This window comes from Curcuma longa, chromosome 4 (genome assembly GCF_044706935.1).
Source record: "Curcuma longa cultivar G26 ecotype Majalengka, Jawa Barat chromosome 4, ITB_CL_G26_1.1, whole genome shotgun sequence".
Taxonomy (NCBI): Eukaryota; Viridiplantae; Streptophyta; class Magnoliopsida; order Zingiberales; family Zingiberaceae; genus Curcuma; species Curcuma longa.
In genome coordinates this window covers 18,036,308-18,055,356 of record NC_133864.1, presented here as the reverse complement: position 1 = coordinate 18,055,356, position 19,049 = coordinate 18,036,308, and the positions used below count along the sequence as shown (strand labels likewise).

The window sequence follows — 19,049 nt, the reverse complement described above, 5'->3', positions numbered from 1 at the left end:
TGACATGGACCATATACAATTAAGTTCTTCCAACAAGGATACAAAGAGCCAAAATAGCAGATTTAAGTGAAGCAGGAGGATCAAAAATTGAATTAAATTAACTCAAATTTAGCCACAGAATCCAAAGTAGGGAAAGACTACCTAACCTTCTAACAACAAATATTAAACTTTTTCTTTTTTTTCCTTTTTGCCTCAAGTTAATGGTTGATATCTTCCTTTCTTCATGATTGTCAGCTCTTCTGGCTTCTCTCTCTCTCTCTCTGTCTTACTGTGCAAGAACATCTTCATTTTCTTCCTTTTCTTTCTTCTTCTTCTTCTTCTTGAAGTTTGACCTCTTCCTGAACTCATGGATTCTGAAGCTGTGCTTGCAGATCATCAAACAACTGATGGGGTATGTGCTAGCTTTAATTTGCCCTTTAATTTCCTTCGTATACTTTGCTGAAGTTAATTATCTATATGTTGAAGGTTTCTATCTGTGTGATTTTTATTAGTGGCCTTCTAAAATCTCTGTATCTATCTGTTTTCCAGTATAGATAGATGTCTTTTTCTTTTCTGGGCTTGTATTCAGCCTCATTTACACTCATTGCAGGTTCTTCAAGAACTTGATCTCCTTCTATTTTGTTTTTTTTTTAACAAAAGAAGAAAAGAACAAAATTCAGGATAATCCCTTACCTTTTACGTTTCCATTTCTGTCCCATTTTTATATTTTCCAATGCCTAAATTCTTTATTTCCGACGATTTCATTGCAAAAAAAGTCACTTTAATTGATCTTAAAAGGAAAATTAAATCATTAACCAGAATTTATTTGATCAGCAACACCCGCAATCCAGAGAAGACTTATGTTCTTCTCTGGATTAGGAAGCAAGCTCTTTATCTTGGAACTGATTGTTCTGATCGCCAGAAAATGTTTCAGAAATCTTTAATTTTCTTGACAAAACACTTTTTAAAAAAAAAAAAATCTTTAGAATAAGTCTTCTAGTCATCTTTTTTAGTATGAAAAATTCCATGATGCAGATTGTTGAGGAGAAACAAACTGTCCCAGATAAACACTTGAATGGAGAAGAGTCCAAAGAGGAGACTGCAGCCATTGCTGAAGCTGCCGATCGAGTAGTTCTTCGAGAATCAGTCATTGATTGTTCTAAAATGCCAAGTTCAACATCAGAAGAGGTCGATTCCTTCAGTGAAATTGTTGAAGTTTCACCCAAAGAAGAGGCTACAAGTAAGAACAAGAATGGTGAGCTCGAGGTGCCATTGGAGACTGCAGAAGTTGAAGCTGCCAATGGTGAGGTTGAGCCTCCTCCGGTCGAGTCGAACAATGCTAATTCAGCTGCCAGAGATGCTGAGGAGGTCTCTGAGCAAGTACTGGTGATTCCAACTGAGTCGAGTAGCATTGTGTCTGCTACTTCAGATGTTGCAATTGCTGTGGAGACGAGAGAAATAGAAGCTAAACTTGAAGATCAAAAGGTTCCAACAGATTCTGTTAGTGCTAAACTTACAGACGATATCGAAGTAGTTGCAGACGAAGTCGAAAAACAAGCTCCAATTACACCAGTGGTTGATTCTTCATCTACTGAAATTGCTGAAGAATCAAGAGAGGTAGAAGCTGAAGTCGATTCAGCAACAAGTTTCAAGTGATTCCGCCGAGGAAGCTAGAGAGGCAGAAGTCGAAACCAACAATTTCCAAGTGATTCCACTAATCCTGCTGAAGCTATTGGGGTTGCTGAGAAATCTGGAGAGATTGGACCTGAACTTGCAGATGACAACCAGGAAGTGACAACAGAAGCTGGAAAACATGTTGCAACTGAGACTAGTGATGTTACTGCTGATGAAGTCGGAAGCGCCGAAGCGAAAGTTATAGAAGATGAGAAAGAAGCAGAAACAGAAGTTCAAGAACAAGTTCCAAGTGACAGAATCAGTGATGAAACTCAGAAGTTAGAAGCTAAGTTTGTAGATGAAGAGGCAAAACAAATTCCAATTGAGGAATCCACAGAAGCAGCAACAGAAGTTCAAGAACAGGTTCAAATTGATTCTGATACTTTCACTTCAGCTAACCGAATTGCTCAGGAAACTGAAAGGCTAGAATCTAAGCTTATAGATGATCATCAGGAGGTGTTGGAAGAAGCTAAAAAACAAATTTCAAGTGAGGAATCCTCAGATGTCGGAGCGAAAATTGACGATGGTAAGACAGAAGTAGAACCAGGAGTTGAACAACAATTTCCAAGTGATTCAGGAAGTCCTACTTCAGTTACTTTAGTTGCTGAAAGATCAGGAGAGATTGAAGCAAAACAAGTTGCAACCGAAACTAATGATGTTACTGCAGATGAAGTCAGAAGCACTGAAGCTAAAATTGACGACGATGAGAAAGAAGATCCAATGGAGGCTCAAGAACAAGTTCCGAGTGTTGTTTCTAGTACTTCAACTTCAGCTGATAGAATAGCTGAGGAAACTAAAAAGTTAGAACCTGAGCTTATTGCTGAAGACAAAGCGGTGCCGATAGAAGCAGAGAAACAAATTCCAGTTGAAGAATCCACAGAGATAGGAGCCAGAGTTGAAGATGGTAACACAGAATTAGAAAGTGAAGTCAAGCAACAATTTCACAGTGATTTCGGTTGCCAAACTTCAGCTATTGGAATTACTGAGAGAAGTAGAGAGATTGAAGCTGAACTCACAGATGTGAATGGGGAAGTGCTCAGAGAAGTTGAAAAACCAGTTGCAACTGAGCCAAATGATTCTACTTCCACCATTTCTACTTCTGATGAATTCAGAGAGACCAAGGCTAAATTTGAAAGTGATGAGGAAGGTGCAGTGACAGAAGTTGGAGAACAAATTTCAAGTGATGACAGTACTCCAGCTAACAGAACTGATGATGTCAAACTTGCAGATGATAATCAAGAAGCAGTGGTGAATGCTGAAGAGCAAGTTCTAATTGAATCTAGCAGAGATATTTCGGTTGTTGCAGGTGCTGAAGGGAATAAAGAGATAGATGCCGAGCTTAAAGGTAATAAGCAAGAAGAAGAAGAAGCAGAAATTAGAAAGCAAGAACTGAATCAGGGAAATGAAGCTGATGCTGCAAATGACAATGGTCGAGTCTTAGCAGAGGAGGAAATGGAGACTGCAACTGTCGACGGCACTTCAAACAATTCAAATGTCACTGAGCTAAAGACTATAAATCTGGTACAAGAAGATGCAGGTACTGATCACACTAAAGTTGTACAAACTGCAGGTGAGATCTCACGACCAGAAGTTGAGGTTGAGAATGAGAAGCCAGATTCACTGACACAAATTGAAGAGCCATCAGTTGCTGAAACAAACAAGATTGATTCTGGTTCTTTCGCTGAATTACCAACCGGAGAAGAAAAGACTAATGTGAGTGCTGAAAGTGTTGACAAGAAAGATAACATTTTAGAAGAGAAGACATCCATGGATAACATAAATGATAATTCACAAACAGATGCAAAAGACATTGATATTGAGATCTCGAAAGAAGATAAAATCACTTTGGTGGAGTCTTCAAAAAATCTTGATTGCAGTACTGAGATTAATGATGAATTTGAAGGAAAGAAAAGTTCAGAAAGCATTGAAATAGCAGAGGGTGAAAAAGAGGATATTTTGAAAGTCAGCAAAGTGATCTTGGATGAAGACTCAAAACATTCTTATGCTCCTGACATTACTGAATCCTCAAACAAGATTGAGAAATTGGAAGTTGCCAAAGAGAAGTGTCAAGACTCAGAAAACAACAGTACAATTACTGATGAAACAACTCAATCAACTTGTGAAAATGCTGATGCTTTGAGTAATTTGTCTGTGGAAAATAAAACATCCGAGGATAAGGAAGAAAAGGAAAGCAAAGATGAAAGTGTCAACAGAGAATATGTCGAAGCTCCAAAAGATATTGATGTTAAAGAGGAGATTGCAACTGCTGCATTTGTGGATGCTGAAAACAAAAAAGAAAGTGAAAGCTTGTCTCCAAAATCTGCTGATCTTGTAAAGTTAGAAGAAGTTCCTAAAGAGAGTGCTCTTGCTAAGTCCTCTCCACGTCGTTCAAACAACATAATATCAAAGGTCAAGCACCAAATTGTCAAAGCAAAGAAGGCAATCATGGGGAAATCACCAAGTTCAAAAGCCATGTCACCGAAGAGCAAAGAAGAAGTCAAATAGATATAGCATAAGACTAATTGTTTAAGTGTGCCCTATTTAGTTGTTGAGTCCTGTAAATAACTAAAGGGCCTATGGAGTGTGTTTCTGATCCTTGCTTCAACCATGAATGTACAATGAGGTGGAATCTCCTGCCAGGATTCAAAGATCGACTAGAGAAAATAAGGCTTCAGCTTGTTTCAGAGTTGTGTGTTTGTCTAGTTCTTGTTGCTATTTGTATTTAAAGGTTTGTTATTTGTGAAGACATTATTTGGGTTCATAGTGTGATTTATGACCTTTTTTCCCCTTAGCATGTAAGTATGTAAAGTTTTTTGTTTGAGACATGGTTGAGTTGGTTAGTACGAGGTAGACTTATTGAAGTGGGCAAGGGTTAAATCTTGATGAAGCCGAAGCAATGCCCTCCCCTTTAGTGATCAACTGCAGCTTCCCGATTTACCTCCTGATAGATGATCGTGGGACCGATCGTATAGAACCACTGAGGTGATAGATTCCATCTTTTACTAAAATGAAAAATTTTTTATCTTCAATTTATTTGTTTGGTGTCTAAACATAAAGAAATACCCCTACAGAATAAGTTATTGGACCACATCATATCAATGATTTTATGGAAGCTGTTGAAAATTAAAATTGTATTAACTCTCAGAATCAACTCTATGATGATGATAATAATTGATGATATGAGTTATTCTTCATGATAAACTTTTCTAATAAAATTAAACAATCTTATGTAAACCACTTAACACACTTTCTCAAAATTAAAAAAACTTTACTCTTGAAAAACATGATAGAAAAATTATTAAATATTTCAATATTCCCTATCAAGCTAGTGCATAAATGTAGAAAAGAAACACCCACTTAGATACTTCTTTAATAAAGATGTCGGCTAACTGATTTTCTGACCAAATTTTTCATAGTTCCACAATTTGTTCATCAAGTGTCTCTTTAAAAAAAATCTATCTCGAACTATATCACATGCTATTTTGTTATTACACTGTAATTGAATTGGTTCCTCCAAAGAATAACCTTGCTCTTGTAAGAGAAATTTCAAACACAATAATTAGAACAAAATCATATTTGGTCTGCTCCAATAAAGAGAGGTTATAATAAATTTAATTAACAGCTCTAATTAAACACATAAGTAGAAGAGATAACAAAGAAATAGAATACTTTGTGTTGAAAAAAAAAAGGAGAAAGGACACTATAGAGGGTTTTCAATTGGGTTGGGGATTCCTTGTGTGAATTCAACCATCGAGATGAATTCAGCAGCTTCATTTCTGTTGTCAAATTCTGATCAATTAAACAATCGACACTATAAATAAAAATTTAGAAGAAAACTAATTACATGAATCATCAACATGTTTTTTTCTTGTTTTATTAACATGGTAATGTACAACAGTTTGTTACATAAACAGTACAATTTGGTTCAGAGTGAACTCTAGCACTAGTTGCAGATCTTCAGAAAGCCATCCTCAGTCCCAACAAGAAACAATTTTGAGAAGGGAAGAATGCTTATCGTGGAGATAATTGAGTGGCTTCTCAACCCTCGATCGGCAGAGTACAGTGTTCGAGGCGAAAGCTGGTAATTTCCACCCTGCAAAGAAAGGTAGAAAAAAAGATGGCATGCATCAAAAAGATCATAGCAGAGAATGGTGAAGGTATCTAAGCTGTTTGATGCTCCAGAAACTTGAAGTCTGTAAAAGTTTTTAATGTCTAATTTCACTTTGGTTCCTTTTTCATAGTTTTCTCAGTTTGGCTTTCAAAATTTATTGTCTCAATTTATCCTTATAATTTTCACATTCGTATAAATTTATCTCAGCATACCAGATCAACATGTGTAAGTTATTTCCACTGACTTCAATGGTAAGTTTGTAAAAGCTGATAAGGAAAAAACAAAATTAATTTGGTATATAACACTATCATTTTCTATCATGAGAAATTCATTTTAAAAAAAAACAATTTTTGAGTGCAAAGTTATACTCAGTTCAAGCCTTTGAAGCTTTGAACAGAGAATATGGCTATCACCCTGTTTACACGCAGGGAGAGTGGGGTAAAATTCAGACAATTTAGAATCATTGACACGAGCACCTCCAGATATCACTACTAAATTTCATTTGTCAAGAGAAAATTCTTGAAACCAGAAAGAGAATATGAATAGCGTACTTGATTTATGAATCTAGAAAGAGAGGATGTGGCTACTTTGTTTCTGGACACTGAGATCACATCTTGAGCCCAAACAGCAAAGCTAGTAATAGCATCTGAATGGACTCGAAGTACACCCGCTTGAGAAGTGAGGCTCCTGCAATAGAATTCCAAGAAGAATGTCTAAAGATTCTTTACTCTCATAAATTAAATACCAGATCAAAATCAAGATTCAATAGTTCCAAGAAGAATGGTCTAAAGATCTTTTCTCATAAATTAAATACCAGATCAAAATCAAGATTCATCTTACTATAGTTTCGCCTTTTCTAAACTTGCCAAATACTAAAACTTATTCCTGCCTTTAAGTCCAGGGAAGGAAAAAAGGGTTTGCATGGCATCGTAAAAAGTGCATAAACTCTACAGGCAACAACGTTTAGAGAATTAAAACAGCTTCTTGTTTTAGATTGACTACATTGCATAAAAAATGGAACATAAAACCAAAATCTAGCACCTTCTCAGGTCCCAAACTCGCAAACTCTTGTCAAGTGAGCTGGACACAATCAAATAATCTTCAGGTGCAGCCATCTGTGTCAAATAACAGAATCTTTTATGTCCAATACGTCAACTGAAAAACACAAAGTTTAACCGAAAGCAGCAAATCTACTAACAAAATTCTCTAGTTGAACTATTCTGCACAGTATACCTTTGTAATATAACCATCATGTGCTTTCCAATTGCTAATTATGTTGCCACACCTCACATCGATCAGTCTACAATGACCTGAACTTAGCCCAGTTGCAATCCAGGTGGGGGGATTAGAACCTTTCTCTGCTCGTACATTTTCAGAACCACAAGAGCAAATGGCAGAAACAAGAGATGAAAAAGAATACTCAGCAGCATCTGTCTTCCATAGTTGCAGCTTACAGCCCTGGGAAACATCAATAAATCTGCATGGAACATCTAGCTGGTTGATATCATATAAGCCATAGTATACCATGCCAAACTAATTTACTGTTCTTCCACTTTTTGTTCAAGATCAAAGGAAAACTTTAACAATTGTGTTTAATGCTTTTAATGGGTAGAATACCTAACTATAAAAGTTCTACATGAAAAAACAGAGAAATTGGCTATACGATAAATTCAATATCCATTAAATTTGAGTTAGAGTTGAATTACAAGTATCACATTAACTTGTTAATCATGGCTGATGAGGGTTCCTGTGGGCCTAAAATGACTTCAAAAGCTGTCCCTACAGTTGGTTATAGAAGTTATGGTAACAGCTGGATTTACATATTTATGAATTATTTTCTGGAACATTTGTATGTATCAGTCTTTTACTGCTAATTTCATAATGTCAAAATATTCGATGACTGACAAAGAAGATGAGAAATTCCAACCATTTAAAATTAGCAATTCAAAACAACAATATTTTCAAAGCACCGAATAGTAAGAAAAGCGCATTCATTTATGTATATCCTTCTAACACAGCAGATGGCATCTAGACCAACCTGACTGAACCATTTCCCATTCCAGCAAGAAGTTTGTCTTCAGAATCCAAGAAATGCATGCTAGTATACAAGCTACCACTGAATGCATTAGAAAGTATGCCCCCAGTGAGTTCATTGGGCGTGAGGATATTGCTTTGCTCAATAGTCACCTTGGTTGCAGTTGACGATGGGAAGCTTACTGATGATTCAGCATATGCCGATATCAATTTTCCAGTATCTCCATTCCATACATGGATGGTGCCATCACAAGAAGCTATCCTTCCACTTACAGACAATGTACAGATAGCATTCACGACCTACAAATGCAAAACCTAGTTAGAAAAGCATAACAAACAAAAGGCAATATGAACGTCGACAATCAAAAAGAAGTTCTATTCATAACAACAGAAACTGAAAAAAAAAATTGAATATGTACACTATCTCACTCTTTCCAAAAAAAATCTAAGTAGATCATTGAAGAGAAGGATTGCATCTCTAAACACACTACCTCACTCTTTCCATATTAAAAATGTCCAAGATGGTGGTGCATTGTCACAACAATAGTTGCTTCACTGTTCTTTGGTGGTTATCCCTATGACTAAGCAAAACAATTCCATTACTAGGTACTGCCTTGCCATGCATAGGAAATTGGCTATTTCTCTATTTCCATGCTCCAACTCATGTACATATTGACCATCAAGATTTCAGTCCCCATGAATCTGGTATCGACACAGAATGAATGAACAAGTCTCAGGAGTTTGAAGCGAAATCTGCCTGAAGATGATTAAATTTGCTTGAAAAGCAATGGCAAAATCCAACAGCAAGTAGCTCAGAATCCTTTCTGAGCAGAGAATAGGATGCTCGTTCATGGGCAGAGAGTTGCCACAGGAGGAGTTTCCGGATGGATAGAGGAAAGATAACTCAATGACAACCAAGGGGAAGAGAGCCACCGATGTTCGACAGGTAAGCACATGCTCAACACACAGTTTGTGTACATGCACGTACACATTGCTCATTAGTGCCTAACTGTGGATGGGTAGCTCATGGGTGCATGATAAGGGATAAGGGATGTCTTGCTTGACAGTGACTATGCTTAGCAAAAATGATGCAGGAAGACACCAGGATGACATGCAGGAAAACACTGGGATGATGGAACTCACAATCTGGAATATACAGTAATTTGTATCGGATTATACCATGAAAGATGAAAAGGAGATATTATTCCATTCAAAACCTAGGAAGTCCCTCTACCATGTATATCTATTAGTCTTATTGTAACCTTATAATTACAGCTACAGAGATTTTATATTTCACAACTAAATCCCAATATATTTATATTTAAGTCCTTGACTGCTATAACTGTGTTTGACAAAAATGAAGATTCCAAGAAAATGTAGAAGTAGGGAGAAAAAATGAAGAAAAGGGTAGAACTTTTTACTAAAATGAACTGTCTCTTTAACTACTGAAACATTAGGTTCAGAAAGAATTTGTGGCAAAAACTGACCTCATCATGACCATAATAGCCAGATATACAACTCATTCTCTCCAATTCCCACTTTTGGACACTACCCTTGAATCCAGGACCAACTCCACCAGTATAAACTGTGCATTCATCATGACAAACAGCAATTGATCTAACTGCTCCAGGGTGTGCACGGGCTGAGTAGAGAATTGATGCTTTGATCTTCCAAGATGGTTCATCTTTCAAGCCACCACTGCGCCCGAGAAAATCAGGTCCATCAGAACCAGCACCAGGACTAGGGAACCAAAACCATGGCCCAACAGAGTTAACATTTGAGTTTTCAGAGTGCTGAGTAAACTTGTCACTATATTGAAGTTCATCTTTGGAACTTAACAGACTCGTGCTACTTTTAGCTCCATGACCTTGTGGTACAAACCAACCAACATCGTTCATCAGAAATTTTGCTGGATTATAAGCCAAGGAAGAACTTCTGCCCACATTGAACCGTTGAGTACTAGCATTTTCACCACCACTTCTCTGAGTTTCCCCAACAACATCCCACTGAAAATACAAGAAACAATAGATTTATTATTTTCATGTAAACATCAGAAGTTTGCTAGACTGTTAGAACATTGTTCCTGGTCACCATCAAGTTGAGAATCTAGCAGTAAAGGAATACCTTCCAGTTGTAGTATCTTTGAAGATTTTGTTCCAAGATGAACCATACAGAGCAAGATTGGCGGAGCTTCTCTATGCCAAGTAGAGACGCCAAGCAAGGATACAGCAACAAACTGCAAAAACTCACATTCACATATCAAGAAGGATAGACATTTGCAAGGTTGCCAAACAAAATTTAGGCAAAAAAAAATGCGGCCAATCTTGTTGTAGAAATTGCAGGAAAAAAATGAACTGAGCATACACAATGTCCATTCTACTTTCAATCTGGGAAACCTCATCCAGCTTTTGTTTAGAGACCTTTAAGTTCCATCCGGAAGTACCAGGTTTTGAGGTTGCTGATTGGGAAAAGGCCAGCTCGTCAAACAGGTTCTTTAATTGTGGCATGACATATAAGCTAGTCAACTCCAGCCCAAGTCTTTTACAGAGTGAAACTAATGATGTTGCAACAACCTGCTAAGAAATGAGAAGACAACATTGATAATGGAAATGATGATATTCCTCCCAATTATCTATTTTATAAATACCTCTTATATTAGAATATAAATAGTTAATAAAAAAGGCGAGAGAATTTCCTGAATCACAGAAAGATCTAGCTGTGTCTGCATGAGAACCTTGACATGGGGGCAAACTTGATCCTGTACATTAGAACTTACCAATTTCAAAAGGCAATAAGAAAGAGAATATCATAAATGACTAGTAAAATCAAGTGAAACATTTGACCTGAACCAGCTCCTTAAGTATTAACTCCGCATGCATGGCCATAAGAAGGCCATCTAAAGTGGAAAAGCTATCGATTATAGTTAAGAGAGCCCAACCATGCATGGGTTCAGACCTATTGCTCTGTACAACATCTATACATGTGGAAATAGTATTTCTAAGTAATGGCAAGAGTTGTCTGGTGATGAAAGTTTCTCCCAGAAGGCTACCTGGCAATCAATCAGTAGTGATAAATTAAATTCCGACTTTAGCAAAAAAAAAAAAAAACAGATCCCACACAATTGAGAGCACAATTAACTCAAGTACCAATTCTAACCAGAGCTTCAATTCCATCCGAGCAAAGCCCTTTTCCAAAGGAATGTACTAATGGTAAGACTGTCTGAAACATGAACCGTAATTAACCTGATATAAATTTCTGTCATCACATGTAAGCTGATTATTAGAGTTTTCATGAGCAATAAAAGTACCTGATGGATCGTAATTGGGAAACCAAGTTCTTCACTTGAACCAATTAGCACAACAGCAGCAGCTGATGCAATTACTTTGTCAGGTGGATTTACTAAATTTGCAATGACAAGAGAATGCATCTTCTCTAAATATGCTTGTTTGCCCAATTTCTTCCACAAATCCTGCATAAATGAGTCCTGAAGGAGCGAGACCTTAAGATGTGAATATTGTGATGCCTGTGATCAAAATAATACAAGTTCTCAGATAGGAAAACTTTTGTATTTCAGATACAGGCAACTGTAGGAAAAAAAAAAAGGCACACACACTGGAGTAGCACCTGCCTGCAGAACATTCTGAATCATGGGGAAAAACAATGCTTTTACTGCCCGAGAACTCAGGCAATTCAAGAATTCTTTAAGAAGACACAAAAGAGATTCAGTTTCAACATCAGACAGAGATGATTTTGCAAGAGGTAAGCAGAAAAAGGCACATATCTCTGCAGCAAATGGCCCCATTGATCTGAGAGCTCCTCCATTTGCAAGTTTAGCAGCATACTGAAAGCAGTAACCAGTATTAGCTAAGAGTTGAAATGGCGCAAGAAACAGATACGCAGATCGGACAGTTCCAGAAAAATATGGTGACTCGAGAAAGCACTTTGCCGATGCCCTCCTGATGAATTACAAAATGATCGATATGAAAGTTTTGAAAGTACATATCACCACAGAACAAAGAAAGGATGAGAGGGTTAACCAATAAATCAGAAACTAAATAAATTGAATGATTCTGGAAGCCTAATCACACACCAATGGAAGACTAATTGGTCTGGACTGAACTAGCATGCCCTTTAAACAAAATAGTGTACAAGTGTTTCTGAACAAATCTTAAGTAGAAGCACTCAAAAATTACCTTCTCCAGTCTTTGTCAATGGATGCTTCAACAAGAACTGCTACATGAGGAGGTAGTTCTTGGACTGCTACTGGGTTGACACCACTTTCTTTGTATGCAGCAAATGAGACACAATCAAAGAGTGGTCTCTTCAAATAAAGTTCAGCCAATATGCAACCAAAAGAAAATATATCCCAAGACTGATTTTCTGATTGTACGCTGGAGGATGATGATATCTGTCTCCATTTAAGGAACTCTTGAAAACCCATAAAAGAACTAGCATCAGGCTCAAAACACTCAAGAAGGGAACATAAATTGAAATCAGATGGAACTGAAGTACTGCTGGGCTCTTCTAGAATGTCAATGGCGGAAAGATCATTGGGATGATACCTTAAAGAACAAGCATTGCCGCAGTAAACAGGATCTAGATGACATGTTTCTTCACTGAAAAGATTGGCTAGCTCTAAATTTTCTAAAAAACTAGTTTCTGATAATTGTTCCCTGGAATCTAAATGCAAGTGATTGTTAGTACACCTAGACCCTTTGCTCTCATGTTGCAATTGGCACTTTAGACATGCCTCTTTTATGCCATAGATGCCACGGCGCCTAGGGTGTGGTTTAGTAAAAAGTTGTAGCCGCCCTGTTGAATTTGGCATTGATGGATCAGATGTAGGCAACATTACATTCTTTGCCTCAATCGATGGTTGGCCAGATAACTTGTAACCAAAGGTAATGTCAATCCAATGATGAAGCTGTTGCGATACACAGTCACTTTCTAAAGCATCTCGATGCAATGAAATAAATTCCTCAGGAGATGTCACCCAATGAGGCAATGCTAAGTCACTCATCTCAGAGTGAAGAGAAGTAAAGATTCGAGGATCACTGTAGAACTCAGGAATGCACTCATCTGGAGTCCACTGGTACAATCTCTGCATGCTAGATGGATATTCATTAGGTTCATAAACAGATCTGACAGCAGACCTGAGTACTGACAAAGGCAACCTTCTGGCTTTATAACTGCAGACTGCCAACTCAGAGAGGCATTCATCAGAAACATGATGAGGAACTTCAGATGATGAATATGTGAAATCCAATTGTTCATCTCCCTTAGCTAACCGCCATTTGCTTTTTGTAAGATCCCTCCACCCAGCATCAGAATTTTCATCAGGTTTCACACTGAAGTCTATGACCCAGGGCATTACCATATGGAATGAATTATCACCCCACCTTCTACCAGCTAACTTGTTTAACACAAGCAGATATTCATAATTGCTTAATTCGCCTGCCCACCATAGCTTGAAATTGGTACTCCAAAACATAGATGTTGACAACCCAAGATCAGCATAAATAACTTGACAAGGGCATTCCCCAATGAAACAACTTTTTTCAGAAGCAGAAGAAGCCTCTTTCAAGCACGACATCTCGCTGACACTCAACCGTGCCCAACGTGACTCATTCAAATGTATGCTGGAAGGGCTTACATTTCCATGAGAAAATCCCAAGGCATGAATGTATGCTAAAGCAGAAAGAATCTGGTAGGCCAAAAATCTAATGTGCCAATCAGATTTCAACACATTGGGACTATAATTCATAATGTTATCTAGGGTGTATGGAGCTTCTGGATGTAACAAGTATGAGTGTTCTTGTGCTTCTAGTATGCCTAGGATGGGGGATATATTAGGATGTCTCATGCTACCTGTAAAATTATTCTCAGTTGCAGGAAAAGCAACCGACTTAAGAAAGTTTGCAGCACAATGATCAGGACTGCCTTCTGTAAAGAATTTTATTAAGGATGTTGCATTGTTTTCGGTAGTTCCAAAAACATATTTCAAACAAAGGTTTCTTACAGTAGCATAGGAAGCTCTGCCAACATAAACTGCTGGATTTAGTTTAGTAATTGTTTTTATTATATATTGCCATTCAGGATTTCTAACAGAAGTTTTGTGATCGTAAGCAACCAGATCATCCCCAGAACCAATGAAGGAGAGTAAGGAACCATTTTGAATTGAAGGTTGCAGCCCATTTCTAACAGAGTTGTCGTCAACATCCTTTTGGCACGGCCCTTTTTCAAGGGAAGACTGGTTACCCTCATTCTGCTCCCTGTCCAAAGGGCATCCAAGGATTGTTAGAAACACAGGTAGGTCCCATTCATAATTCAAATCACTAAGCTTAATTACCAAATATTTCAGGAATTAACAAATATCTAATAGTGTTATCTAATAGCAAAAGCAATTTGATTACTTACAAGTTTCGCCTGAATAACCTAATCTTCTCATTGAATAATCCCACCAAAACAAGTTGAAGAGAGACTTCCTCACTGAAATTATGCTCCATTCACCAAACTTAACTAGTGTCAGTAATAATGGTAAAGCAGGGAGATGAAAGTAAGTCATTTCAAAAATAATTTTCACAGTAGAATTGTAAACCTCACATTACCTCAAGTTATTGTCTCCATCACCAGTCAAGTTGACCTACCATACAGAGACGACAAATTATTTGTATAAGAGATAGGACAAACTGATTGTTATATAACTGTTGGCACCAGATGAAATAACTCCTATACTTAAAAGTGATTTTCATTAAAAGTTCATTCTAACTCAAATATAGAACCAGATCTCATCATCTTCCTTGTCCTAGCTCATATCGTCCTTTGTCCTCATCATTGTTGTTGTCGCTGTCATCGGCATCAAGCTATGTTAGTCCTAACTATTTGGGATCCGCCATATAGATTTGTTCTTTCCTGCAAACTCTATGCAAGGCTATACATCGCTAGTAACACTCAAATTTCTTCAATCACTTTTAATTCCATTAACTAGAGAACTTTTGGTCTCCCTTTCTCCATGAACCTTCAATTCTAATTGATTTGATTGGTTTATCTGTAAATTTTCTTGGTTACCTTTAAACATATTCATACAATCTTAACATAGTTCTTTTATTGTATTATTTATTGGAGATACACCTAATTGTTTTTAGTATATTAGTCTTGTTCAGTAAATACACAAATTCATCTTTGCATTCTCATCTCAACTATACCTTTTGTATGTATTAGTTTTTAACAATCTAACCCTATAACCCATAACCCGTCGCATAAAGTATACGGAGAAATACTACTATCTTATAAGATTTTACTTTTAACCAAAGGGGGGGGGGGGGGGGGGGGGGGGGGGGGGGGGGGGGGGGGGGGGGGGGGGGGGGTCAGCTTAAACAAAATCTAGAATAAACTAAAAAAGGAAAGAAATAATCCTAATTTAAAAGTCCTAGATCATTCAAACTAGGAAAAATAACTTCTATTCTCTAAACAAGATGATCACCAATCCAAAAACTACGTTATTAACTAATTGACCAAAATAAAAGAAGCTACAAAATTAACTTTTCCAAAGTAAAATTCTTAAATATTAAATTCCTAATTTTCATTATTCTCCCCAACAAGGAGAACTCAACACTAGAAGATTTGTTAGCAGTTTCAACTAGGTGTCTTTTCAATTGAGTTAGGAAATAGTAGCTACATCATGAAAATATTGAGCTTCAAGTAGCATAACATATTCAACGTCTTTTTCTTTGAACATCCATTCCAATGGGTGAGAAACTTATGTATTCTTTTCTCATCCTACACGGTGAGGAATCGAGTCTTGCTTTTCCTTCCTTCTAAACAATAAGAAAACAACACAATTAATTATTAGCTGAAAAAGGTGTTTGCATCTCCAATTGTCCATAACAGTCTTGGGTGTAGAAATTATAATGGTAGTGATGAATGAGCAGACACCAGAATGAAAGTCTGAATCTCTCCAAGTTAGTAAACAAATCATATACTTCAAAATTTAAATTCATATTAAAACAAATTGATAAATTGAATAAGTATGCATTGTTTCTCACAGCAAGAGATGGTGGAATGAATGTAGATGTTTTTAAAGGAATTATTATAGGATTATTCGGGCTAATGAATGCATGATATACATTACATGATTGGATTTTAGTCAACATGGTGCATCAACATATTCTTTATAATACTCATTAACTAATGCAAGCAATTCTTCTCCTAGTATTGACATTAGTCGCTTTTATACACAGCGGAGCTCTCAGCCTACACTATAAAAGCGAGCAAAACATACTAAGGAGCTTTAAACTCAAAAGCGACAATAAATACACACATACTCCATAATCTCAGTTAACCAAAATGTTTGATGCAATTAGTATTAACTCAGTAAAAAAATATTCCACGATCTTCCATCAGTATGGTATAGCTGATATCTGATAGGGCTTCAAGGCATTAGTGAGGGTCAGCAGGCTTTTATCTACTGGTTTAACCATCCAAATTCCGTGTCGCGTGCTCCATGCCCACCCAAATCAAATTTAACGATGAATTTTTATGATCCACTGATAATTTGTATTTTTCATATTAAACTCAACAAGGAAAACACCGACACTAAGCGTCCATAAACCAGAATCAGGTTTCCGAATTTTATACCACTGGAACAGGGTTCTCTGTTCTAGGATAACTCAAAATTGAATCTTTCGACCGATTAGAAGGTTTTAATGAACAAAAAAGAAAAACAGAATGCTCAGAGAGTAGGAGGTGAATCAGACCTGAACTGCAGCGGAAGAGCCAAAGGGGAGGGCGGAGTCGGAGATTCCATATCGGAAAACGAGATCGGGTGAGAAATCGAATTGGAGCTGCCGCTCCAAGCACTCGAAGCACGGCGCCGACCGCCCCATCGTTCCCGGACGCGCGATTCGACGGCCGCTAGGCACCGACTGGCGCTGCGATTCGATGCGAATCGAACTCCACGAACCACGAGGTCGGCTTCGGCCATCGGACGGTTGATATCGGCTTCAGAAATCTCGCGTCTAGTGCTTGGACGGCTTAGATTTTAGTTCACTCCTTATTTCGAGGACTAATTGTTATTAATTATTTAGGCTGGTGGAATAATCATTACACACTGGGAAATAACCTCGCTCACCCGGCAGGCTTTATACAATTTAATATCAATTTTCTTTAAAAGTAATTAAAGAATTTTTATAACATTTCCATTTAAAAAAATATTAGAATTCCACACTAAATCAATAAATCTCATTATTCCCTTCCCTCGGGAAGTAAGAGCAATTGCCTTTTTCTACTATGCCTTGAGCCTGAAACTCTTCCTTCTAGTCTAGTCTACCTACGTCATTCTTTTGAAGTGAAGCAGAAAGCAGATGGACACAAGTTCACTAAAACAGCTAAAACAGCAGTTAGGCCCTTTCCATATGTCCCTACTAAAGCACTCTTATGATCCTAAACTTTATTCACATTATATTCAACATACTTCATATAATTTATGAAATACACCTGTCCCCGGGGCCATGGTGCCGCTATATTTGTCACAAGTTACAAGTATTTGCATGAATTTTCCTCCATGGGGATCGCAATCAAAGGATGCTGGGCATTTGGGTTGGCCGCTGCGTGCGCTTCCCGATTTACCCTGGTGGCCGGTGGGAAATTTCCGTGGGACCATGCCGGTCACCCCAGGGCTTGAGTCAATGCGACTAACTGGGTTTTATCATTTTTTTTTATGAAATACACGTCTAAACCCTAAATCATCTATAATCGGTAAAATTGTAAATTGTTCGAATGGTTGTTCGAATTTGATTTGATTATATTTTTTTTATGAATTTGGTTCAATTTTTACTTAAGTTTAATTTGTTTAGATATTATCAAACTCTCAATTCAAGTTTATCTGATTATTTAAAAATTTTATATTTTTAAACTTATTTAATTGATTATTGAGCTCGATAATATAAGTTTATTTATTCATTTTTTAAAAAAAAAAATTTATTTATTTACTATGTTGATATGTTGATAAGAAATTATTAACAAATATGGCTCATAAACTTTATTCGTGAATATTGCTCATGAACATTATGTTAGAACCCCAAGTGGTGCTCGATTTTAAAATCATAACACCATGAAGTTGGTTTATTTTTTTGCATCAAAACCAACACCATTGGGGGGTTTGCATCACAGTACTAGTTTTTAAAAATCAACATTGACTATGTTGATGATTTTTTTTCATCACAAAGAAAACTAGCACTTGGTACTGGATCCATGGTGTTGGTTTTGAAAAACCGCCTGGTGGGGATTTTTTTGCATAAAAAAATATCACCTGGTGCTAGATTTTAAAATCCAACACCAATGTATTGGGTTTTTTTGCATCAAAAGAAAACCAACACCAATGTGGTGTTGGATTTTGAAATCTAGCACCATATGTCAAGGAACAATTTTGAAATAATATATAAAAGAAATTATTCGATATTTTAGTACATATCAAAATATAGAAAATAATAAATCTTATACCAATATCGATATCGAAAAGTTTAGTAGGTATTATATCATACCAAAATTTTTGATATACCAAAGTTTTCAATATGAATGGTATATATTGGTATGGTATGCACAGTGTATCAAAATTTTTGATATTTTCCATACCCCTAGGTTTGAACCCTTAAATGCAGAGGCGGAGCTACTAGTGGGCCAACCTCGGCCATGGCCCAGTCTTTGTAAAATACAGGGAAAAAAATAGGATTAATGGAATTCGGGTTTAAAACCCGTTAACCCGTTAGGAATTTGTAAAGCGCAACTCTTCCTCTCCCGAACCACGATTTCCCCTGCAGCGCGATTCCTCTTCCCCTTCGCAGCATTTCCTTTCCGCCCGAAATTGCAATCGGCGTGACTGCATGAGGCCTCCCTCTGCCGCAACCGGCAACTCTCCCTTCTCCTTGAGCGACGACCACGGAGAATCGGTGATTCTCCGTCGTCGTTCTCCATGAAGCAAGCCGCCTGCCGCCGTCACGCTAGGGTTCGCGAACAAACGGACGCCCTCTCCTCTCCCCTGCCTACTCACGCCGCATCTCCCTTCCCCGCGATCGCCCCGACCGTCGCCGTCTTCGCGCTTTGGATCTCACTGTTCGCAGCCCAGAGATTTTCGCCTCCTTCGCCAGCGAGAAAAGGGACCAAGGTGAGATCCTGTTTAATTTGGGTTGTTGCTGTTGTGTTGGAATTCTGAATTTGATGGAGTTTACATTACAGATCGATCGGTGAAGATTGT

The 19,049-nt window shown here is 37.5% G+C and overlaps 2 protein-coding genes across 2 annotated transcripts; one reads left to right on the top strand and one right to left on the bottom strand.

Annotated features, from left to right (window-relative positions):
- Nucleotides 1-220: 220 nt before the first annotated feature.
- On the top strand, nucleotides 221-4,444 carry LOC141827207 (uncharacterized). The gene is given in 4 exon segments (XM_074714447.1): nucleotides 221-391; nucleotides 1,015-1,613; nucleotides 1,615-1,639; nucleotides 1,678-4,444. Coding segments are annotated over 4 exon segments (3,150 nt in total). The 5' UTR covers nucleotides 221-346; the 3' UTR covers nucleotides 4,159-4,444.
- Nucleotides 4,445-5,512: 1,068 nt separating this feature from the next.
- LOC141827924 (protein GFS12) lies at nucleotides 5,513-16,705 on the bottom strand. The gene is made up of 17 exons (XM_074715266.1): nucleotides 16,555-16,705; nucleotides 14,407-14,441; nucleotides 14,216-14,287; nucleotides 11,992-14,070; nucleotides 11,427-11,754; nucleotides 11,106-11,321; nucleotides 10,945-11,017; nucleotides 10,642-10,847; nucleotides 10,497-10,556; nucleotides 10,163-10,374; nucleotides 9,923-10,034; nucleotides 9,286-9,804; nucleotides 7,803-8,098; nucleotides 6,998-7,241; nucleotides 6,806-6,879; nucleotides 6,316-6,451; nucleotides 5,513-5,746 (listed from the first exon to the last, which is right to left on the bottom strand). The coding sequence occupies exons 1-17, from the start codon at nucleotides 16,681-16,683 to the stop codon at nucleotides 5,597-5,599; spliced, it is 4,941 nt and encodes a 1,646-aa protein (XP_074571367.1). The 5' UTR covers nucleotides 16,684-16,705; the 3' UTR covers nucleotides 5,513-5,596.
- Between the last annotated feature and the right edge of the window lie 2,344 nt (nucleotides 16,706-19,049).